This window comes from Zea mays, chromosome 2, assembly GCF_902167145.1.
Source record: "Zea mays cultivar B73 chromosome 2, Zm-B73-REFERENCE-NAM-5.0, whole genome shotgun sequence".
Lineage (NCBI taxonomy): Eukaryota > Viridiplantae > Streptophyta > Magnoliopsida > Poales > Poaceae > Zea > Zea mays.
Window position 1 is genome coordinate 104913675 of NC_050097.1, and position 25597 is coordinate 104939271.

At 42.3% G+C, this 25597-nt stretch overlaps 1 protein-coding gene across 2 annotated transcripts; it reads right to left on the minus strand.

The window, feature by feature from the left end:
- Positions 1-17321: 17321 nt before the first annotated feature.
- On the minus strand, positions 17322-22833 carry LOC100281395 (uncharacterized). 2 transcript variants are annotated; one of them, NM_001368003.1, is made up of 12 exons: positions 22440-22732; positions 20782-21128; positions 20314-20528; positions 20160-20183; positions 19646-19826; positions 19309-19531; positions 19071-19206; positions 18876-18895; positions 18264-18406; positions 18129-18172; positions 17994-18056; positions 17322-17696 (listed from the first exon to the last, which is right to left on the minus strand). In NM_001368003.1, the coding sequence occupies exons 1-12, from the start codon at positions 22658-22660 to the stop codon at positions 17601-17603; spliced, it is 1713 nt and encodes a 570-aa protein (NP_001354932.1). In that variant the 5' UTR covers positions 22661-22732; the 3' UTR covers positions 17322-17600. The 2 variants fall into 2 exon arrangements, with proteins under 2 accessions (NP_001354932.1, XP_008667918.1); XM_008669696.4 differs by having other exon boundaries at positions 17336-17696; positions 18129-18181; positions 22440-22833.
- Between the last annotated feature and the right edge of the window lie 2764 nt (positions 22834-25597).

The window sequence follows — 25597 nt, forward strand, 5'->3', positions numbered from 1 at the left end:
GCGCATTTACTGAATTTGGCATACAAATGATGTTCCCTTAAGCGCGTTAGCACGATCCGTAAGTGCTTTGCATGCTCCTCTTCATTTTTGGAATAGATCAAAATGTCGTCAATGAAGACCACCACAAATTTATCCAACTCGGGCATAAATACCGAGTTCATTAAGTATGTGAAGTGGGCTGGAGCATTTGTTAATCTGAAAGACATGACCAGATATTCAAATAACCCATACCGCGTGGTGAATGCGGTCTTGGGTGTATCCTCGGGTCGAATACGAATCTGGTGATAGCCCAATCTGAGATCAATCTTGGAGAATACCCGGGCTCCAGTAAGTTGATCGAATAAAATATTGATCCGAGGAAGAGGATATTTGTTCTTGATGGTAACCTCATTAAGGGGTCTATAGTCCACGCACATTCGAAGTGTCTGATCCTTCTTCTTGACAAAAATTCTTGGACATCCCCACGGTGATGAACTGGGTATGATGAACCTTTTCTCCAATAAATCTTGTAGTTGAGTCTTGAGTTCTACCAGTTCATTAGGCAGCATACGGTACGACCTTCTAGAAATGGGAGCCGTACCGGGCTTCAACTCAATCACAAATTCCACATCCCTTTCAGGAGGCAATCCGAGCAAGTATTCGGGAAAGACATCCGGAAATTCACATACCACTGGAATATCCTGAGAATAAGGTAAGTAGGTAAGGGTTTTGTCCATTTCTATCTAGGTTTTGTCCTATAGTCAACATTTCCTCTAATACCACTTCTGTCACACCCGGATTTAACGAACAAGGTCGGGTGCATCTCATATATGCGCTAGAGAAGACAACACATATAATAACAGAGTGCATAGAGATAAATGTCATAAATATCTTAAATGTACTTATTACATAGTGGAAGTCTTACAAAAATAAATGATAAAATAAAGTGAACTAAATATTATTCTCTGGCGCCACAAAGCTGACTAGGAGACGCCACCTAGATCAAGTCGAAAGCCTCAGTGTTAGGCGGCTCCTCTTCGACCACCTGTTCTTCTCCTATGGGCGTGTGAGACAGCAAGAGTGAGCTCACATACGTTCATAGCTCAACAAGTTGTGGGGAATAATGTGCATGAACTCACCAAAGGTGGGAGTCCATGTGAAGTGTAAGGCTGATCAACAAAATAAAGGTTGAAGCTGAGCATTGCTTTTATAAGTTGTTCAAAATTTTATTAGCAGTTACTAAGTGTAAGTGAATACCAAACCATGATAATAATAAATAAAAGTTATAATAAAATAATCCCAATGTGATGCAAATGACAAATTGAGTTTTAATTCCATAGAGTAATCATGTGAGGGTCCGAGCTGCTCATGACCGTGAGCACGGCTAGTATACCAGTTTTACACTCTGCAGAGGTTGCACATCTTTACCCACAAGTCATGTTACCCATCTACCAAGAGACGGCCAATCCCATACACCTCTACCGAGGAGGCGAGGCAGGGTAACACTACAAGGCCTTTACAAAGTTCCACTAGCTTCAGAAAACCCGCTACAGTTTATAGGAAGCTCCAGTGCAGGGATCCCTCGCCTGACCGCCATCGCAGCAAAATCAACCCAAGGACCTCCCTACACTGACCACTCCCCTACTGCCCTTGCCCCTATCGGGTAAGGTAGTCATCCACTAGCTTTCCTAGTTAATCAGCCAAGGGCATCCCATACTACCCTTATGGTAGCACTGTTTTCCCGAGTGGTCGCTCCATGTTCCCATTAACATAATGATCTTATCGGGTGGTCGCTCTATAATTCTAGATTTACAAGGAATTTGCCCAGGATCAATACATCAAGATTATAGAGCTACTATAGGAGCATAACTTTGCTTAAGTGATTAAACCTTGATGTCATACAAAATTTGGAGTAAAATGAACTTTAAGTCGGGCTGTCAGTCCACTCTGAAACTGAAATTTTACTGACAGTGGCTTGGGATGAACTTTGGATTCGATTCTAGCTCGAGGGAGTAAGTAAATAAGCAAGGTCTCTGTAGTCGAATTGTAGTTGATATATAGAACAACAACTTTGTTACAGAAGGCTTATCAAGTTGTCACACAAAAAATGGAGAACCAAGGCCTTTAATCTGCTCTGTCAGGCGCTCTGATGAACGGTTCCAATGGTACAGTGACTGGATAGGATCATATTCAGTGAACCTCACCGCCGGCGACCTCCGCGCAAGGAGTCGCGCTGATCGCAGTGATTCGTGTAGAACTCGGGCAGGATAGTACCGGGAGGGTGAAAAGATCAGAAAGGGAGTGGATTTGATCGAGGGTTAAAGCTTATCAACCGCGCCTATAGCCGCGCAACGTGGCCGGATCACCGGTGTCGCCGTGGTACGCCAACGACCCCAAATATGTCACGTCGTAGTCCTTTACCATGTTGTAGGAATCATGGCGCATCTGGATTTACCACTTCAAGAGCTATTGCACCGGCAAGCGCCACGACTGAGCGATTAGAAACTCATCCCCCTCTCCGGCCGCTGCGCGTCTTCTTCAATTTAGCCGCCACCGCTCATGAATCCTTTAAATTGAGCATGCTCTCCGCTCCACTAGGTATTCAAGCACCCAGCGCACCCACTCGTGTCTCAAATCATTCACCAAACAACTCCAATTTGGGATTTCCCCCAAATCAATCAAAAACGACGTGCGGTGTGAGCTCACCGTGGCTAGCTCGTTACAAGTCTGTTCATGGCTTCCTTGCTCTCGTTTCAACGTCTCTGTGTGCTGTAGATGCTTAGCCACCTGGCCAATTAATTGGCCAGGTCACCGGGAACACCACGGATTGTCCTCGGTTTGTGCCGTCACCGTGGACAGAGCAATTTAGAGTTAGAACTCTGCAATTGATGGAGGGGAAATGGTTATTTGGGGTCAAATTTGGTGTCAACCGCACCGGAGCACCAGTAGTTGAGTTATTCAGACGGTATGGGCTCGCCGGAGTTCCTGCTCCGCCGTCCACGGTCGTGGACTTCACCTTGTGAAGAAATAGAAAAGGGGAGGGTCTATCTGCATTTGTCAGTGACTCAAAGAAATAGTGTTGCAGACTCTTTATGGGTTTCTCAAATACCCAGGGTTCTCTGTGCAAACTGTCCACCGCGGGCGCGCGCGCGGGCACGTTCGCTTGTTCACGTGCCGACTTGGGCCAGTTTCAGCCCATCACTATTCATTGTTTCTCTTTTTCTTTTTCTGCCAGGATTAGAGAATTCATAGAAAATTGTAGAAAAAGGCTAAAAATATGAGACCAATTTTGTTGGATTACTAAATTTCTATAGTATTTAATAAAAATAGTTCTAGGATTTTTAGTCTAAACCAAGAATTGTTCAGTATTAAAAGGGGCTAAAACCTATACTCCTGGAATTTTAGAAATTAATTAGTAACTCAAAAAATCACCAAACTTTTTGGATAAGCTTAAAATGATATTTAGAAACCTTGGGTGAAGTTTGACTTGATTTGGAAAATGTTTGATACCTAAACCCCAAAACCCTATTCTTCTAAGTAGTGTCTGCTCTGTGAAATAAAATGCTGACTCCAAAAACCCTAGTTCCCCAGAGTACCATGAAGGAAAGTTGTATTCAAGATACAACTTGATAAACCTTTTCTATTACTGCATTTCATAAGCATTACATAAGCATTCATGGTTATATATGGTTATATATAGAGAACGAGGAAGAAGTAGTGGATGATGAAGAAGGAGTTGCACCACCACCACCACCTGAAGACCCACCTGCCGGGAACTGCTTTTATTTCGATATTTGTGGAGCAGAGCCCAACTCTCCTATAACACAAGGCAAGCCCCGGTGCATTTGCCACCTCCTTGCTATTTTAAAATCTTTCTCACTTGCTTGATGCATTAGGTGATAGGAGTTGTGTGCTAAACAATTGATGCATTTCCTTCCTTGGAAAACTGATTACTTTTCCTTGATCACCTATTTTATGAAAAGGTTTTTCTGATGCTTAGTCTTGCTCTAGAAAAACAAAATGTTTTGTTTTGACAAAATATGATGCTTCAAGTGGGATGGGATGTTTTCAAAAATAAAACTTGATGGTGGATCCATCAGGGCCTTGATGGGTTCAACATCGGAAAAGATGTACCTCTGTCAGGTACCAAATTTTGGGTTTGAAATGACAAAGCTGAGACTGGGCGGGTGACTTGCACGAGAAGAGAGTCTCGGTGTAGTGTCTCCGTCTGAGTCGCTTAAGGACCGTGTCGATGTAGGCCTGCTGACCGAGGACCCTTTAACTGGTCACATGCCTCATCATGGGTAAGCTTTGCCTTGGGAAGACTAATACCAGAATAAGACAACACACAATGGGAGTGGAGAGATGGCGAGAGTAGCGTGTACCCTCCGTGACAAGAGGCTGGACGGTGGTGTATCTGTGCTCTCGGTTGGCGTGAACCTGATCTAGTCTTAAGAACCCCGGTGGCGAGTTGACATATGCAAGGGTTAAGTGCTACATATGTCATGTGATTGGAGATCCTCAGTTGAGTATTAATCGATTCAGATCACCGTTACTTCTCGGACATGAAGACTTGGTCACTGACTTACACGTACCATTCAAGTGAACTTAAAGTGATGATAAAAGGATGGCTAGTATAGGCCAAGTGCTTGAACTAGGGTAGAAAGAACTCTAGATTCAGGTAATGACTTAACTTGCTAATAAAACTAGATTTTTAAGGATCCACTGTTAGTAAGCATTTTTGCAAACAGAGTCTTCATTCTTGATTAAGCCTTACCTTGACTCCCTCAAGCCAGCATATCCTTGAGAGTCTTTTATTTTGATGGGTAAGACTTGCGAAAGTACACTTCGTACTCAGGGTTTTTGAACCCATGTTGTTGTAGGTGAGGAAGCACCAAACTTTTGTTATTTTTGCTCTAAGGTGGTGCCAAAGGAAGAATCTCAAGAGCGAAGCCTCGGGAGGATGTTGTCCTCCTTTTAAAAACATTATACTTTTAAGTGGGAGGGGTTTTTGCCTCCTGGGTTTGTAATAATAATACTTCCGCACTCATATACCGCTGGTCTATAATAATATCACTCTTTCTATATTTTAATGTAAATTAAGTTACTGTAATTGCTTCCACTTATTCGTTCCTCCGATGTGTTGTAATATCTGCGTGACGGGTAAAACGCTCTTGGGAAAGGTAAAGGATACAAATACCGAACTTGTCGAGTGATCAGGTACATCTACAGGGTTGTCTGAGGTCCGCTGGACAAGGACAACTGTAGGTGGGCCTAATGACTTGGGAGGTTCCGTCACACTGCCTATGAAGGCCTTATCATACTGCGTTTCGTTCAGCACTTTGATTATGACTTAAGTTAATGACTTTGTGGATGTCTTGAACATCGTGATGTAATAAAGTACTATTTCCGCTATTATTTTGAGCAATATGTGATGATGTCCAACTATGTAATCGTTGTGTACGTGAGTTTCTGATCCTGGCACGTACATGGTTTGCACTCGGTTTGCGTTCCAAAACTGGGTGTGACAGCAATGGTCTGCACTTTAAATCTTTAAGATTAATGTGTTTTTCAAGTTTATATTGTTCTTAGTCACAAATTGAAAGGAAATGGGTTTTTTGGGCAAGGACTACGCTTCCACTACATATTTGATCGGTATCAAAGATCCCTTGCTCCAAGTCATATTCTTAAATTATCTTATTCTTGTTGAGAAGGCCGCACAAATTATCTCTATTTTTGTTGCTCGATGCCAAAGGGGGAGAAATTATTAGGCCAAAGCAAATGAACTGCACCACTTGAGATTTTAAAACAATTTCAATTAGTATTTCCAAAACTGGTGAAAACCATCTTGAATCTAAGATGAGACATTTTTTGGCAAAAAGAAAACATTTTGTCAAATACTAGAACTTAGTTTTGTTAAGCAAAAGCATTTAAGAAACAGGGAGACATTTTCAAACTTGATAAATGCTTACAAAAGTTTTTAAAAAAGCTTTGCAAAACAAAATTCAAGTGGGTGAAAAGATGGTCCAATATGTTAAATCTACAAACAACTCATATTCAGCTTAGAATTGGTCATAAGTTAGTATCTTATAAACACCTTGAAAGTGAGAGCACCTAGAGGGGGGTGAATAGGTGATCCTGTAAAATTCAACAACTAATAGCCACAAAACTTGGTTAAGGATGTTAGTGCTCAAAAGAACCAAGTGGCTATAGAGTGAGCTCTTGCGAATCACAATAATCACTAAGAAAGACAACACAAGTGACACAGTGATTTATCCCATGGTTTGGCTAAGTATAACACTTGCCTACATCCACGTTGTGGCGTCCCAATGGACGAGGGTTGCACTCAACCCCTTTCAAGTGATCCAATGATCAACTTGAATACCACGGCTTTTCTTGCTTATATCTTTTTCCGTTTGCGAGGAATCTCCACAAGTTGGAGCCTCTCGCCCTTACAACAAAGATCGCAATGAAAACACAAGAGTAAGGTTGGGAGCAACACACACAAATCCGCAGCACAACACACGCACACAAGCCAAGACTTGAGCTCAAATGAAGCACAGAGAGTTCACAGCTAGAACGGAGCTCAAATCACTAACACGATCAATCAAGTGCGTGGAAACGGAGAGTGGAGACTTAGAATTGCTTTAGTGAATGCTTGGATGACTCCTCCATGCGCCTAGGGGTCCCTTTTATAGCCCCAAGGTAGCTAGGAGCCGTTGGAGACAATCTTGGAAGGCTAATCTTGCCTTTTGTCGGGTGGCGCACCGGACAGTCTGATGCACCACCGGACAACCACTGTTCATGTCCGGTGCACGACTTCCTTCCATTTCTGGCTCAGCCGACCGTTGCAACTCCGGGCTGGTTGGCCCATCGGACACTGTCCGGTGCACATCGGATAGTCCGGTGCACATCGGACAGTCCGGTGCCCCCAGCCGACCGTTGGCGCGGGCCACGCGTCGCCCGCGGATTGCGCGGCCGACCGTTGCGCTGGCGGCCGTTGGCTCACCGGACAGTTCGGTGCACCACCGGACAGTCCGATGAATTATAGTCGTACACTGCCAAAGTTTCCCGAGAGTGGCCTGTTCACCGGAGTCCAGCCTGGCGCACCGGACACTGTCCGGTGCACCACCGGACAGTCCGGTGTGCAAGACCAAGCTGAGTCTTGGCTGCTCCAGCCAAGTCCTTTTCTTGTTCTCTTTTCTCTGATTCTAGCACTTAGACAAATATATTAGTACACACAAAAACCAATGTACTAAGTCTAGAACCATACCTTTGCCTTGATTATTACTTCTCTCTTTATTTAGCACATGAGAGCATATTTAAATGTGTTGGGCACTTAATCACCAAAACAATATAGAAATGGCCCAAGGGCACATTTCCCTTTCAATCTCCCCCTTTTTGGTGATTTATGCCAACACATCAAAAAGCAAATGCAAAACATGCAACATTGATTCAAATTGAAGACCAAATTGTTTTTGACTTTAATTTGGCATATTTGGTTTGTTTTTGCAAATCAAAATCGTTTTCCTATCTCTAATCCAAACACACATGTTTAGGCATAAAGAGAGATATTCCAATTGAAAAAATTGATCGAGTACCAAAAACTCCCCCTTTTTCTCATAATCATAAATTCTCCCCACAAGAGACCAAATTTTGACAATAAGGGTATTTTGACAAATCAAAAGTGACAATAAGAGTATTTTGACAAATCAAAAGTTCTAACTCTACTATTTTCAAAATTCTCAAGTGGTAGCTGATCCATTTGCTTTGGCCTTAATTTCTCCCCCTTTGGCATTAAGCACCAAAACGAGATCATTATTGTCCCTTTAACCCGATTGCCTCACCAAAAAAATGTCAATTAAGAGCAAAAAGGCAATAGGAGTTTAAGAATGAACTTGGAGGTTAGTACAATAATACCGGAGTGCAGTGGAAGTCTTTGCATGGTCCAAGTTCACCTTTCCCTTTCAATTCACCTTTGAGACTATATCAAGTAAACTCAAGCACAAATGTTAGTCTCAAAGGGTCAAGTTGTAGCACTTCTCCCCCTAAATATGTGCATCATTCACACATGGACTTGTGAGGTCTGGGGATCCCTTGCACAACTTGAGCACCATAAATAAACAACAAATCTCATAGATGCATAAAGTAACTTGATCAAGGGCATAAAACACATGTATGCTATAAATCAATCCAAGTTACGCGAATCTAAGACATTTAGCTCACTACGTAGCCTGCAAAAGGTTTTCTCATCTAAAGGCTTGGTAAAGATATCGGCTAGCTGGTTCTCGGTGCTAATATAGAACACTTCGATATCTCAAAAAGTGATGCCGGATGTCTATGTGCTTAGTGCGGCTGTGTTCAACAGGATTATCCGCCATGCGGATTGCACTCTCATTGTCACATAGGAGTGGGACTTTGCTCAGATTGTAGCCAAAGTCCCAGAGGGTTTGCCTCATCCAAAGTAGTTGCGCGCAACACTGTCCTGCAGCAACATACTCGGCCTCAGCGGTGGATAGGGCAACGGAGGTTTGTTTCTTAGAACTCCAAGATATCAGGGACCTTCCTAGGAATTGGCACGTCCCTGATGTACTCTTCCTATCAACCTTGCATCCAGCATAATCGAAGTCTAAATATCCAATCAAGTCAAAAGTAGACCCCTTTGGATACCAGATCCCGAAGCAAGGCGTAGCAACTAAATATCTAAGAATTCGCTTAACGGCCACAAAGTGACACTCCCTTGGATCGGATTGAAATCTAGCACACATGCATACGCTAAGCATAATATCCGGTCTACTAGCACATAAATAAAGCAAGGAACCTATCATAGACCGGTATGCCTTTTGATCAACGGACTTACCTCCTTTGTTGAGGTCGATATGTCCGTCGGTTCCCATTGGCGTCTTTGCGTGCTTGGCGTCCTTCATCCCAAACCGCTTGAGAAGATCTTGAGTGTACTTCGTTTGGGAGATGAAGGTGCCGTCCTTGAGTTGCTTCACTTGGAACCCAAGGAAGTAGTTCAACTCGACCATCATCGAAATCTCAAATTTTTGTGTCATCACCCTGCTAAACTCCTCACAAAACTTTTGATTAGTAGAACCAAATATTATGTCATCGACATAATTTTGGCACACAAAAAGGTCACAGTCACAAGTCTTAGTGAAAAGAGTGGGATCGGCTTTCCCAACCTTGAAAGCACTAGCAATTAAGAAATCTCTAAGGCATTCATACCATGCTCTTGGGGCTTGCTTAAGTCCATAGAGCGCCTTAGAGAGCTTAAAAACGTGGTCAGGATACCTGTCATCCTCAAAGCCAGGGGGTTGTTCCACATATACCTCCTCCTTGATTGGCCCATTTAGGAAAGCGCTCTTCACATCCATTTGAAACAACCTGAAAGAGTGGTGAGTGGCATAGGCTAACAAAATGCGAATAGACTCTAGCCTAGCCACAGGAGCAAAAGTATCCTCAAAATCCAAACCTGCGACTTGGGCATAACCTTTTGCCACAAGTCGAGCCTTGTTTCTTGTCACCACCCCGTTCTCGTCTTGCTTGTTGCGGAACACCCACTTGGTTCCCACAACGTTTTGCTTTGGACGTGGCACCAGGCTCCAAACTTCATTTCGCTTGAAGTTGTTGAGCTCTTCCTGCATGGACAGCACCCAATCCGGATCTTGCAAGGCCTCTTCTACCATGAAAGGCTCAATAGAAGAGACAAAAGAGTAATGCGCACAAAAGTTTGCTAAACGTGAGCGAGTAGTTACTCCCTTGCTTATGTCACCCAGAATCTGGTCAACGGGGTGATTCCGTTGGATCGTCGCTCGGACTTGAGTTGGAGGGGCTGGTTGTGCTTCTTCCTCCATAACTTGTTCTTCTTGTGCTCCCCCTTGATCACACGCCTCTTCTTGACGAACCTGTTCATCTTCTTGAGTTGGGGGGTGCACCATCGTTGAGGAAGAAGGTTGATCTTTCTCTTGTTGTTCCTGTGGTCGCACATCTCCAACCGCCATGGTGCGTATTGCGGCCGTTGGAATATCATCTTCATCTATATCATCAAGATCAACTTGCTCTCTTGGAGAGCCATTAGTCTCATCAAATATAACGTCTCTAGAGACTTCAACCAAACCCGATGATTTGTTGAAGACTCTATACGCCTTTGTATTTGAGTCATAACCTAGTAAAAACCCTTCTACAGCTTTGGGAGCAAATTTAGAATTTCTACCTTTCTTCACTAGAATGTAACATTTGCTCCCAAATACTCGGAAGTATGATACGTTGGGTTTGTTACCGGTAAGAAGTTCATATGAGGTCTTCTTGAGGAGGCGATGAAGGTAGAGCCGGTTTATGGCGTGGCAAGCTATGTTCACAGCTTCCAACCAAAACCGCTCAGGCATCTTGAACTCTCCAAGCATCATCCTTGCCATGTCGATAAGCTTCCTGTTCTTCCTCTGTACCACACCATTTTGCTGTGGTGTGTAGGGAGCGGAGAACTCATGCTTGATGCCTTCCTCCTCAAGGTACTCCTCCACTTGCAGATTCTTGAACTCGGACCCGTTGTCGCTTCTTATCTTTTTCACCTTTAGCTCAAATTCATTTTGAGCCGCCTTAGAAAGCGCTTAAGGGTCCCTTGGGTTTCTGATTTATCCTGCAAGAAGAATACCCAAGTGAAGCGGGAAAAATCATCAACAATAACAAGACCATACTTACTTCCCCCGATGCTTAGGTAGGCGACGGGTCTGAAGAGGTCCATATGTAGTAGCTCCAGTGGTCTTGATGTTGTCATCACATTCTTGTTGTGATGAGTGCTTCCCACTTGTTTTCCTGCCTGACAAGTTGCACAAGGTCTATCCTTTTCGAAGCATACATTGGTTAGTCCTAACACATGCTCTCCCTTTAGAAGTTTGTGAAGGTTCTTCATCCCAACATGTGCTAGACGGTGATGCCACAGCAATCCCATACTAGTCTTAGCGATTAAGCATGCATCTAGATCGGCCTCCTCTTTCGAAAAATAAACTAAGTAGAGTTTGCCATCTAGTACACCCTTAAACGCTAATGAACCATCACTCCTTCTAAAGACAGATACATCAACATTTGTAAACAAACAATTGTAGCCCATGTGGCACAATTGACTAACCGACAGGAGATTACAACCTAGCGACTCTACTAAAAATGCATTAGAAATAGAATGCTCATTTGTGATAGCTATCTTGCCCAAGCCTTTGACCTTGCCTTGGTTCCCATCTCCAAAGATAATTGTATCCTGGGAATCCTTGTTCTTGACGTAGGAGGTGAACATCTTCTTCTCCCCCATCATGTGGTTTGTGCATCCGCTGTCGATAATCCAGCTTGAGCCCACGGATGCATAAACCTGCAAGACAATTTACGCTTGGGTTTTAGGTACCCAACTCTTGTTGGGTCCTACAAGGTTAGTTACAATAGCTTTTGGTACCCAAATGCAAGCCTTGTCTCCTTTGCATTTGGATCCCAATTTTCTAGCAACTACTTTTTCATTTTTACATACGAGTGCAAATGAAGTGTTGCAAGCATGGTAAATTGTAGAAGGTTTATCACACACTCTTCTAGGCACATGATTCACAATTTTACTTTTCATAGGAGCATGAGACACAAAATTTCTCCTAGGCCTACTATTAGAACTTGAAGCGAACATAGCATGTGAATCATAAACATCATAATCATACCTCCTATTATGACTAACAATTTTCTTATTATACATGAAAGCATGATTATTTTGAACACTACTAGCCATAGGGGCCTTCCCTTTCTCCTTGTTGGAAATGGGAGCCTTTGGCTTGTTAAGTTCTTGGCTTCCTTTCGAAAGCCAAGTCCATCCTTAATAGAGGGGTGTCTACCAATAGTGTAGGCATCCCTAGCAAATTTTAGTTTATCAAAATCAACCTTGCAAGTCTTAAGTTGAGCATTAAGACTTGCCACCTCATCATTTAATTTAGTAATAGAAGCAAGATGTTCATCACAAGCATTGATATCAAAATCCTTGCATCTATTGCAAATAACAACATGTTCAACACCTGAACTTGATTCATTAGCTACTTTTATCTTAGCACTTAAATCATCATTCAAAGTTTTTAAACTAGATATAGATTCATTGCAAGTAGATAACTCAGAAGATAGTAATTCATTCCTCTTAATTTCTAAGGCAAGAGATTTTTGAACACTAACAAATTTGTCATGTTCTTCATACAAAATGTCGTCTTGCCTCTCTAGTAGCCTATCTTTTTCATTTAAAGCATCAATCAATTCATTAATCTTTTCTACTTTAGCTCTATCTAATCCTTTGAACAAGCTAGTATAATCTACTTCATCATCACTGGAATCCTCATCACTAGAAGTAGAATACTTAGGGGTTTCTCGAACGTTTACCTTTTTCTCCTTTGCCATGAGGCAATTGTGGCGTTCGTTGGGAAAGAGAGAAGATTTGTTGAAGGCCGAGGCTGCCAATCCTTCATCATCAGAGTCGGATGACGAGCAGTCCGAGTCCCATTCCTTGCCAAGATGCGCCTCGCCTTTAGCCTTCCTATAGCTTTTCTTCTTCACCTTCTTCCCATGTCTTTCTTCCCCCTGGTCATTTTTCATTATCGGGACATTGAGCAATAAAATGACCTGTCTTACCACATTTGAAGCAGGAGCGCTTTCCCTTTGCTCTATTTTTGTTTGGGTACTCCATGCGTCCCTTTAATGCGGTCTTGAAACGCTTGATGATGAGAGCCATCTCATCTTCGTTTAGCCTGGACGCCTCAACTTGTGCCACCTTGCTTGGTAGCGCCTCCCTGCTGCTTGTTGCCTTGAGGGCAATAGTTTGAGGCTCGTGGACGGGGAGTGGACCGTTTAGAGCGTCGTCCACATATTGGGCCTCCTTCACCATCATGCGCCCGCTCACAAACTTTCCAAGAATCTCTTCGGGCGTCATCTTGGTGTACCTGGGATTCTCACGAATTAGATTAACAAGATGGGGGTCAATTACCGTGAATGACCTTAGCATAAGTCGGACGACGTCGTGGTCCATCCATCTTGTGCTCCCATAACTCCTAATCTTGTTGACCAGGGTCTTGAGCCTATTGTATGTTTGTGTTGGCTCTTCTCCCCTGATCATTGCGAACCTTCCCAGCTCGCCTTCCACCAACTCCATATTGGTGATCATGGTGGCATCATTACCCTCATGAGAGATCTTGAGGGTATCCCAAATTTGCTTGGCGTTATCCAAGCCGCTCACCTTGTTGTATTCGTCCCTGCACAACGAAGCTAGCAAAACAGTGGTAGCTTGTGCATTCTTATGAATTTGCTCGTTAATAAATACATGGTTATCCGTACTATCAAATTGCATTCCATTTTCGACTATCTCCCAAATACTAGGATGGAGAGAGAATAAATGACTACGCATTTTGTGACTCCAAAAAGAATAGTCATCTCCATCAAAGTGTGGAGGTTTACCAAGAGGAATTGAAAGCAAATGAGCATTTGAGTTAAAAGGAATACGAGAATAATCAAATGAATAATTTGAATTAACCGGTTTCTTTTTCTCGTCGTCATCGTCTCTTGGTGAAGAAGAAGACTCGTCGCTGTCGTAGTAGACGATCTTCTTGATGCGCCTCTTCTTCTTCTCGTCCTTCTTCTTGTGACTCGAGCCAGAGTCAGTGGGCCTGTCATCTCTAGGCTCGTTGAGGAAGGACTCCTTCTCCTTGTCGTTGACCACCATCCCCTTTCCCTTAGGATCCATCTCTTCGAACGATTAGTCCCTTGCGTGAAGAGAACGGCTCTGATACCAATTGAGAGCACCTAGAGGGGGGTGAATAGGTGATCCTGTAAAATTCAACAACTAATAGCCACAAAACTTGGTTAAGGATGTTAGTGCTCAAAAGAACCAAGTGGCTATAGAGTGAGCTCTTGCGAATCACAATAATCACTAAGAAAGACAACACCATGCTGGTTCAGCCGACCGTTGCAACTCTGGGCTGGTTGGCGCACCGGACACTGTCCGGTGCCCCCAGCCAACCGTTGGCGCGGGCCACGCGTCGCCCGTGGATTGCGCGGCCGACCGTTGCACGGCCGACCGTTGGCTCACCGGACAGTCCCGTGCACCACCGGACAGTCCGATGAATTATAGCCGTACGCCGCCAAAGTTTCCCTAGAGTGGCCTGTTTGCCAGAGTCCAGCCTGGCGCACCGGACACTGTCCGGTGCACCACCGGACAGTCCGGTGTGCTAGACCGAGCTGAGTCTTGGCTGCTCCAGCCAAGTCCTTTTCTTGTTCTCTTTTCTCTGATTCTAGCACTTAGACAAATATATTAGTACACACAAAAACCAATGTACTAAGTCTAGAACCATACCTTTGCCTTGATTATTACTTCTCTCTTTATTTAGCACATGAGAGCATATTTAAATGTGTTGGGCACTTAATCACCAAAACAATATAGAAATGGCACAAGGGCACATTTCCCTTTCAGAAAGATAGCAAACTATTTACATTTTTGCAATTTCATATTTGCTTTGGTTGTGCTCAATCACCTAAAAGGGGAAACATTTTGTGAAATACTATAACTTAGTTTTGTTAAGCAAAAGCAATTAAGAAAGGGGGAGACATTTTCAAACTTTATAAATGCCTAAAATTTTTTTAAAAAGCTTTGCAAAACAAAATTCAAGTGGGTGAAAATGTGATCCAATATGTTAAATCTACAAACAACTCGTATTTAATAAGGTGAAAATGTGATCCAATATGTTAAATCTACAAACAACTCATATTTAGCTTAGAATTGATCATAATTTAGTATCTTATGAACACCTTGAAACATAGCAAACTATTTACATTTCTGAAATTTTATATTTGATTTGGTTGTGTTGGCATCAATCACCAAAAGAGGGAGATTTAAAGGCAAATGGCGTTTATTAACTCATTTCTAGATTTGTGTTGGTGCTTGATGGCCATCACAACCATGTGAGCTAACTAGTTTGCTAAGTGTTTGGACACATGTTCATAAGATCGACAATTGTGTTTCTAAGTCAGAAAACAGCTCAAATCCATCCATAATGGGGTAAAACTTGGAGAAGATGAACTTACAATAGTTCTGAACTTAGGATAAGTTCTAAACACCTCTAGGAACCAATCTGATATATCTAGAGTGGTTATAAAGCTCCAATTCGAAATTTCACTCTTTTGGAGCTAAGTTGAGCCAAAATGAGAATATGTGTTAGAGAAATCAAAATGTTCAAATTCCATGACTTAGACTAGTTGGATGGTCTTGAGATATGATTGTCTTAAGTCATGGAAGTGCCCATGAGAAGAGCCAAGTGAAATCAAAGAAGAAATGCCCAAGTTTGACTTTGTTTGCTCTCTTTTGGCACAGCGGTGGCACATCAAACCTCTTACACAGAAAAGGTCCTTTTTAGGCTTCGAAGGCATTAGCGCACCAGTGGTGCACTAGACCTATTACGTAGAAAGGTCTTTCCAAGCTTCGGAGTACTTGGTACACTGACCTGTTAGAGCGCAACAACTAGTTCCTGACAGTTCAGAACAACTACTGATTGGGTAGTCTGACAGCAGTCTCGTGCACCACCGGACATCAGTTTTTAGCATTCAATGACAACAACTATATTGGTTGTTAGGGGCTATAAATATACCCCGACCAGCACATTAAAGACACAACAACTAGAGCAAACCTTCATATATTCATTGAAACAACTTTGAGCCATCCAAAGCCGCACAAGTGCCATATTCAAGAGATTCGAGTTAGAGAAGAGATAGTGTCTTGTGTGTGTGATTGTGTTGAGTTGGTTGCTGCATTCTTTTGCTCTTGTGTTTGTGTTTTGATTCTCATATTCTCTGTAAATGCTAGCAATAGACTCTGTTGTGTGGAGATCCTTGCGGGGACATAAGTGCTTTGATTGAGAAGAAAGAGAGGGCTCGAGTTTGATCTTTGGAATCATTTGAGAGGGTTGAAAGAGACATGTCCTTAGGGACACCTCAATGGAGACGCAGGTTTCTTTTGAAAACCGAACTCCCGTAAATAAATCGCACGTGTCTTTTTTGTTGTGTTGTCTGCGATTTATCCCTTCCCTCTCCTAAGTTCTCTTGATTGTGTTTGATTCTAAATAATTTGTGTTGCTCCTATGTTATTCTGTAATCATAAGAACAACACTTACAAGAAGAACGCCTCTCCCTCACTCCAATTGAATTGCATCTTGTTCTAATGCCTAACACGGGGTTTAAGTTTTTGTATTAAGTGATAAATTTTAGGATTCGCCTATTCACCCCCTCTAAGTGACTTTCACCCTGGCGTGACATGTACCGGGACGACCGGATTTGCTTTCGTTTTAAGTGGATTGTCTTGCGGCCATGTACCTTTTAAGGTGGAGATTTGCGTGGATAGCTCATAGGGTGAGCACATGTATTCTTTACTCATGATGGAGTGATTGCCGATCCATTTAAACTAAGTGCAAATTGGGGGTCCCCCACAGGTGTTATTAGAGCCGTATTACCATAGAGTGAACCTAAAACTTGTTTAGTGGGAGGGTTAAATGAACTAAAATTTAACTACTTCCACTAAATAATCACTAAAACTTGAAGGATTGGTTTTGTTACTTTTACCTTGTCTTTCCTTATTCTCTACTATATAAAGTACTATTTTTCATGGTTCCACAGTCGTCGTGCTCTCCCATATTTTAAATGATACAAAGTTAAAGAGTAAAGTGCACGGATAGTACCTAAACTTGTTCAGGTGTGTCAAGCCGGTCCCTACATGTTCGATTGGACTAAAATGACACTAAAACAATGTTTAAGGGCCTAATCGACTATTCTGAGAGTTTAGGGACCGGCTTGACACACCTGAACAAGTTTAGGGACCGCCAGCGCATTTTACTCAAAGTTAAAATTATACACAAAATGGGGATTTGAACCATGGTTGTTGGCTCAAAACCTATATTCATACTCACCTAAACAATAGAACACATATATTTTTATATTTTATATTATATACTCAAGCATAAATAAAAATCGTAGCAACATTCACTTTAATTGCTAGCATTAACAAGTCAACGCTAGTCCCTCTTGTTGCGAGTATCAACATTAGAAATGAGAGATTGATCAACAACTCAGTCATATCATGTGTTGTAAGTTTGTTAATCTATTTCCTCTTTTATGCCTATAATTTAAATTAGCTGTATGATGTCAACTATGTATATTATATTTTTATCCATGTTTTCATTTTGAACTTTAAATTTAAGGTTTGTTATATTTTTTTGTATTCGAAACTTATTGTATTATTCATATATGGCTCCATCAAACAAATAGCCCACCCCCACCAGCATGCGAGAAAATAAGACAAGAGACAATATGGGTCAAACGAAAATGGCAGCGTCAACAGAAGGTCGTTCCCAGCAGCACCTACCGTCACGAGAACAATTTCAGACAAAATACTCCTTCGATAACACAACCTGCCCTATTTTATCAAATTCCTCCACTTCCTCTCATGCCAACAAAAAATTTACAAAGAATGACATCCCCCTCCCCCTTCCAGACCAGCGCCACCATCCCAGAAAAGAAAACTGGCTATTCGAAAACACATGGACACATCATACATAATTCTAGGGCACAATTCATTGGTACTTTTGTATTATCTTAGAAAGAGAAGAGTACGTGCCAACACCAACACAGCAAAGTCCAACGACAATGATGAACACACACAGTACTACCTGCATAGAAATAGGGTTCATTAAAAATCCGCACATGCTCCAGTTTAAGAGTAACTGTAATTATATATATTTGGATGATAAGCTGAATCAAGAACACATGGAACACTGTATTTTTCTGCCAAAAAAATCTGCAGCCAAGAAAGTGAAGGTTCTGAATGAAACGGTTGGAGAATAAATAAGAAAGAGTATATTAGTTTTCAAGCCAGAAAAACGTTTGAAGATTAATATAAATGAGTTCTAAAAAAGGGATGTTTAAGAAAAATATATAATTAATGCACAAGTAAAAACAGATTTTACCTGATACCAGGTCACTTTACTCCTGAGGATAGACAAAAAGCAGGCACATGGTAGAATATAGGCCTAGAGGGAAATACAAATTAGGTACAAAGAAATGCAAGCGAAGAATCCAAGAAATAGGTAAGGTGAACTCACCACAAACATGGTGAGAAAAGACCCGACCAGTGACATGACAAGTCCTGAAAAGGCTCAACAACCATTGAAGCAGAGAGTCAGATAAAAAAGAAAAAAGGAAAGTCTTTTGAATCTAAAGGGAACGGACAAACTTACCAAAAAATGGAACGGACAGAGCAATAATAAGGGAAGATACCACCAGAGCGGATCTAAGCATCATTATGTTCGGGTATGTCTGCTTATTTGGAGGTAGCAGTTCCTCCAAACTCAGGGCTAGAGGAGTCATGGTCAGCGCATATGTAGGTATTAGTTAAGGACATAGCATGCGATCCATAAAACATTATTAAACAACACAGAACGATTGAAACTACATTTATTCATGAAAACTGGATTAACTGTTAGATGTTGATAGCAAAGTTTGGGGAGGAGAACTATAGGACTCACTAAAATAACAATGCAGGTATATCTATATTTGTCCTAAGTCAAATATTTTTTAACTTTGACCATGAATATCCAAAATTTATATAGAACGAGAAAAATAACATTGACATTGCTAAATTCTTTATTAAAACCAAATAACTCTGCTTATTTAAGATAATACTTTTTATAGATATTTCTAGTCAAAATTTAAAATATGTTTGATTAGCACAAACCTAGATGGCTACATGGAGTTACATGTGATTAGAGAAAGTAAGATATCATGTAATGTTACTTGTTAAGTATGGGAACAAATGCACACAGAAAGCTGAAGTAGAAGTCCAAGGATATTTGGTTATTGGATTCGTCACCTGCACCAAAAAACAAAAAACACAATGTCAGAAGAATATAACTTGCCACATAAAAGCATTTAAGTATTCATAATGCGACTAAACTTGATTATACTTCATTATTATATGCATTATGTGACTTGAGCTAGTGGTCATAGATTTCTTTTCTATCTAGAGTCCAGAAAAGAACAATTACCGTAGTCCAGACCGCAATCTTGGAAGCCACAAGATTTGGGGGTAAGTTCAGTGTGAATTGGGACTCTGTAGATTCACCGAACATAATGTATCCCATGATTGCAGCAGCAGCGAACAGAACAGTAGACAGAGCGATACTGAAACAAACATAAACCAAAGCATGGGATCATGAATATCTGAAAATTACGTTAGAAAAATGAATATCTGCAAACAATTTACAGCTCGTATGATTTTATTACCAGGTGAAAAGAACAGCAGGGAACTGGTTGCTTTTCTTCAGAGAAGAGTAGATGTTTGGGAACACTCCATGGCCTGAGTAGCAATACCCATACAACCCGATGGCAATGGGGATTCCAGGAAGGTTCAGTGCCGTCCCTTCACTCTCGACTGTGCCAACGTGATCAACAAGTCCCACCCAGAACAAGCAGGAGACAATGACGATAGATGCAATGACTCCACCAGCTAGATGCACAAATTACAAGATGAGATTCCTCTCATTGCCTTGGTTCAGCTAACTATGGAACAGGAAAGTGTATTTTGTGAAATGAACAATGGAGGCAACAAGTGAATTGGTACCTGAAATGAAGCTGAGGCAGCTGAGATCACGAAGCCAAGTGGTAGGCATGACGACAAGAGCAGTCAAGATGGCAAATAGCATATGTGAATCCAGAGTCAAGTTACCCATGGTTAGGTGTGCATTTGGGAACAACTTTGATAAGTTATCGCTCTCTAAGATCAAATACTCAATGCAACATGCCTGCAAGAAAGGATCAGGACCAATTAGCATATACTCCCTCCGTTCCAAAATAGTATTCATTTTAGCTCTTAATTTTTTACTGGACTCCTGTAGTTTAGAGAGAAAAGATTCAACAGTGCACAATTGAAAGTTCAGGCAGTTTATTCAAGTGTTGCCAACTGTCCTTATTTTCTCATAATGACCATAATAGAATTTTTCTATTAGAATGTATTTCTTTTCTTCCACACACAATCTAGCACAGCTATCATGAATATATCAGACAGGTTATTAGAGTTTTTTTATGAGGAACAGATTTATAGTTTTAGAGCATAAAGAGATGTACTCTGTACTTACATATAGTTCCATATACAGTATTATCTGCAGGTTGCAAAGGCATACAAAAGCAGAAGAGTTAGCAAAAAAAAAAAACCACACTCCATTACACTGCATGATATGAATAATACAAAACTGACAACTGGTGAGCGTTGCTAGTGCAGAAAATACTTGCCGAGATGATGATACGGCCAGCAGTACCAAAGGCAGCATGTCCGATGTCAGGGTAAGTCTCGAGCCCATCCTTGCTGTCCAGGCAACGGCGCAGAAGTATGCCAGTGTACCAAGCCAGTGCACCCAATACCGCTAGTATCACCAGTCCAAGCCAGCCACCCTGCTTGACAGCATAAGGTGTTGACAGGATCCCCACACCACATAAGACATTCACTCCTGCATATGACAGGCAAGTAACGGAGCTGAAGATTTGTCTTACATAAATGAAAGTAGTACAAGTTAAGATTGATAACTCTATTAAGTAGCTTAAATAGTGAAAGGAGAAAGTTTCACGTTCTCTATGATACAAACTCTATTACGTAGCTTAAATAGCTTGTTCCTGTCTATGTAGACTCACTTTAAATCTTAACAACCATGCATTGCTCATAAATTTAAAACTGAAACCAACAAAGTTTGTGAAACTACTTACCGTTCATGACCCCTTGGGTATAGGAGCACTGCCGGTAGGGACCCACCTCATGGCCCCCAACCATAGGTCTCTGGTCCTCGGGGATCCTCTGCAGCGACGACGCCTTGCGTGATGGTGGCAGGTAATGGGAGCTCTTCCGGACGTCCTCATGCTGCTGCTGCTGCTGGTCATCGCTGGCGGAAGCAATGCTTGTCGGCAGTAATGGCTTGATTAAGCTGGAGATGATCTCAGGTGGCTTCCCCCGGAATGAGTTTGTGAGGAACGAGTTGGACAACCGGCTCAGTGATGGCGTGCCCAAGAAGCTCAGGTTGGGAGAGTGCACACTGCTGTACATGTCAATGGATTGCCTGCTCGAAGAAGAAGAAAATGTACTTACTATTTTTCGTTACGGGATGCATATAGAAAGGTTCAAATTGAGGCATAAATGTCTAAAGCGTTTGTCAGGAAATCTAACGTGACATGAAGTGCTCAGTGGTAATTTGAGATCACATCATTAACTTCTGGGTTAGAGAAGAAGGTAATGATCTGATCTCCCAATACGATCTCCGGTCGATTTATCTCAAAGGTTTCCCATTTCTCCATATGATTTCCTCTTAGATTTGATCTTTGATGCAGAATATACTTGGTTCAGCAGATTGGACCAACTGAATTTGCCACGTTAGCAGCAGCAGACAAATGCAACTGGGCCGGGACCCCAACAAAGAGGGAGACATCCAGACAAGTGCACATACTAATGGCACATGAATAACATTGGTCCCAACGGTGTTATCTCGTCCACACATCTACCTGTACAGCTCCACCCTTATAAAGAAACTAATGGGTGATAATATTTTTTCTAAAAGAAATATTCATTTATATTTGAAAGGAGAAACACGCCCCTTCGAGTACTTAAAAAAGCCCCAAGGGGATCAGAGACTAATGAAGCCCCAAGCGTTTAAAAAAATAGTGAAAAAAGCCACATGTCCGTAGACTCCTACCGAGAATGACCACAGGCTGCTTTTTTCGCCCATCATTTTCGCACGCCTAAGCAATCCCGGATATTCCACATACAACCACATCAGAGACGAGTTTGATGGGACTCTCGAAGTGTAGCGGTGCTACAGGACAATCCAGCAGTACAGACAAAAAAATAGTAGTCAGTGTATTTTTCATTAATTTTCTCTGAAAAAAAATACTAATCACACTACGATTTGGTGCATTGCTTATTCTTCTGGTCCTAGATAAGTGCCATTTTGGATATTGATACTGCCTTGAATTACCACGCAAGATTCACCTCCACTCGAATTTGTACTCACATCCTTGTGGATCAGTAAGTCTAGCCATGTTATTTTCTGATGGCTGATCCAAGTGTTCTTACTCCTAGGGACATTATAGTAGTTTGAATTCACTTGATTGGGGTGTAAACATTTGGTTTGGCTGACGCCGGTAGTAATAACATCTGGTGCCACGCGCACGCGGCAGGCAACTCTGGAAAATTTGAGAGGGGCGCGGGCTGAATAATAATAACAATAATTAAATTAAATCCAGGAAAGAGAAAGGGGGAAAAAGTTTGGCCGACGCGCGCGGCGGCCGCACCCTTCCTGTTTCCTACGTGGTGCCGTCCGCCGCCACGGGGGCGGAAGAGACGACGACGATGGGCGGGGCTAGCAGTTACCTACCTGTAGCTCTGCGGCCATTGCTGCGTGTACGAACTCGGCTGGCTGCACCGCGCCGCCACCACCCGCGGGCTGTCGCACGGCGACGAGGAGTCGGACCCGTCGTCGTCGTCGTCGCCGCCGCCGCCGCCGCCAAGGCCGCGCCGCTTCCCGTCCTCCACGGCGGCATCGTCGTCATCGTCGCTCTCGATGAGGAAGCTCCGCTCCGACACCGAGTTCCTCATATCCCACCTGTTCCCTCGGTTAGATTAGAGCCCAAGCTAGATTTATGGTAACGGACGAGGCGGGGATGGGAGCAGAGAGCGCGGGCCGAGGGATCGGAGAGGGACGGGCTTATAGGAGCCGTTTGGTAATAGTTTGTTTTGCCTCTGAGATGGACCCACGTGTCAATACCATTCATTCATTCAAAAAAAAAACAACAACAAGGCTAGGCGCTGTGGAGTGTGGACGCAGAGGGCAGGCGCGGCTGGCCATGGCAGGCCCAGGCGCACGGCACAGCAGGGACGCGGGGAAGGGGCAAGGCCGATGAGCGCCACAACATGGCTCGGTTGGGCGCAGGAGACGGCACGGCCTGCCATGATGGGACTTGGCGCAGCTCATACATAGTAACACAGACATGCACTCGTAACCGTGGGTGGGATCATGCTATATCATTAGATCGTACATTTTGTCGTCTAAGGATGTATTTAGTTACAATGACATGATGTGATGGAATAATTCTGTTTGGTTTAGAGCCAAACGTTAGAACAAGATCATCCCATGACTGTCTCTAGCTGTCCGTCAGAATTGAATCTAACGGATGAGAGAGTACGCTGGTGAAAATGGTTGTCTTCAGCTGCGCCAGTTGTTTACAACTAAACACATATTAAACCATTGTTTTATCCTTTAGTTTACAACTTTACATTGTTTACACCAAAGTGTGGAAGCGACGACGTACTAAGACTTGTGGAGGACGACACAACCACCCAAGGAAGGGCAGATGGAACCTACGGGAAGAAGATAGGTTATAACGATAAGCAACATCTACCATATCTTTATCATTTACTCCAATTAAATTTCGCTTACAATTTAACAGATTCGTATAACATTTTACGTATTTATATTTTATATATGTATCTAAATTTATTTTTATATACTCGCTCCGTTCTAAAATATATTTTTTTCTAGCCTTTTTCTATTCACATTCAAATAAATGATGATGAATGTAGACATATATATAAACTACATTCATATATTGATTAATTTTTGTATGTTTAGTCTAAAACGAATTATATTTTGAAACGGATGGAGTATTTAATATATAAAAATAAAGAGCTGAAACAGATATTAATTTGGCATGGATGGAGTAAATAAATAAATAAATAAATTCGATTTTGATAGATTTAGACTGGTTCAGTGACTTCAAGTGGAACTGTATCAAACAGACCTACTAGCTTCGCCTCGGTAGCATGGGCCAGTGCGACCGTTGTTCGTTCTGCCGTGTGGCAGGCTCGTCGGCGAGGTGGAGCGCTGGCCATGACGACAAGGTGCACCCTAGGACCGACGACCACTCCTATCACAGCCGACGGCCAATCGGCCATGACGGCGAGGGGCAGGGAGGAATGGACACATCGACGTGGGAGGCTGGCTGGCGCGACCAGAGAAGAAGAGGATGTGGCGTATCCATGGAGGATGGTGAAGGGGGCCACCGCCGGCGTATTGTCTCTTTTTTCAACCATGTTAAAAAGATAGGATTGAAGTAGGTTTTGGAGGTTGTCCGATAAAAGTACTAATCTCTCTAGTTCTAAAATGTAAATTATATATATATATATATATATGGTTAAACTTTTTAAACATCGACCACCAATATACTACGTTTTCATACGAGGTTAAATTCTCTAGACTACTATGGGACAAGATCCAGATATTCCAGAACAACCCGATTCACTATTATGTATTTTAATCAGTATAGAGAAAACAAAAATCAAAGTGGCGTGTTGGGGATCTACTTTGTCGAAGATTCTCAAATCATCTTTACCTTTAACTTGAGAATGTATGTTTCAGGTGCTATATGAAGGACAGACGAGGTCGGCCTTCAGTCGAAGCAGCATGTAAAGGGTTTCGCCTCGAACACACACCTGACGAAGATGTGCACCGAAGCCACCACCCTCGGCATCAGGAAAAGCTTCACACGTGAACCAATGGAAAGGGAAAGCGTTGAAGACTTGGGCGGCAAGCAAGAAAGAGAAAAATACGATGACACCCCTGCAATATTTGGAAACCATATTTGTTGATATTTGAAAACCATATTTGTAGACATCGTGGACATGTATGTAAGTCCACACGAAGTTATATCCCTCCGTCATAAATAGGTGAACAGTGACATGCATAAAGTACCTTTTGGAGGTCCATAAGCTTGGTTTCTCTTAGCCTTCGAAGTACCTTCGAGATGTCTCGCGTGTGAAGCCGAAGGTACGTTTCTATGTTTATTATATATGAAGAAAGATGGAACGAAGAGTGATAAGGCACATGAGATGAGTAACATGTTTCGTCTTTCTTCTTTGCATTGCCATACACTATTGCTTCATATGTTTTTTCTCCTTTTTACCTCCTCCCTTTGGTTTACCTCTCGAAGAGGAGGTAACCAAAGGAAAAAGGTCATCATCTTCTAACTTGTGTTGCATTGTTTTTTATACCATGAAGTAATCAAAAGAAAGTGACCAACATTGGCGCCCACCTCCGATGAACTAACAATGACCACAAGAAGCTTCATCATGTCGTCAAAAAATACAATGGCAACCGGTGCTGTCCTCACGCCCTTGGACACCAACCAAGGAGACGAAGCTATCCTTTCGGAGGCCAGGATGCAGAAGAGAAAAGCTATCAGCCTCGAGCCACAAGATCATGAACTTGATTGTGAAATCAACAATCTCAAAGCAATACACCAACAAGTGGAGAAGCTCAGAGAAAAGATGCTTCATCTCTCTGAGCTATAGTAGAAGATTGACGAAGCAACCGAAGAAATGTGCAACATCTAATCACATGAAAACCAGTACAATTACAAAGTCCTTCGTCACGAGGGACACAACTTCAACAACCTCCGTCCAGAGGTGTACAACTTCTAAAACTACCTGTATGATGAAGCTTCCCTGCTCACACCAGAATTGCAAGCCAGACCTTGG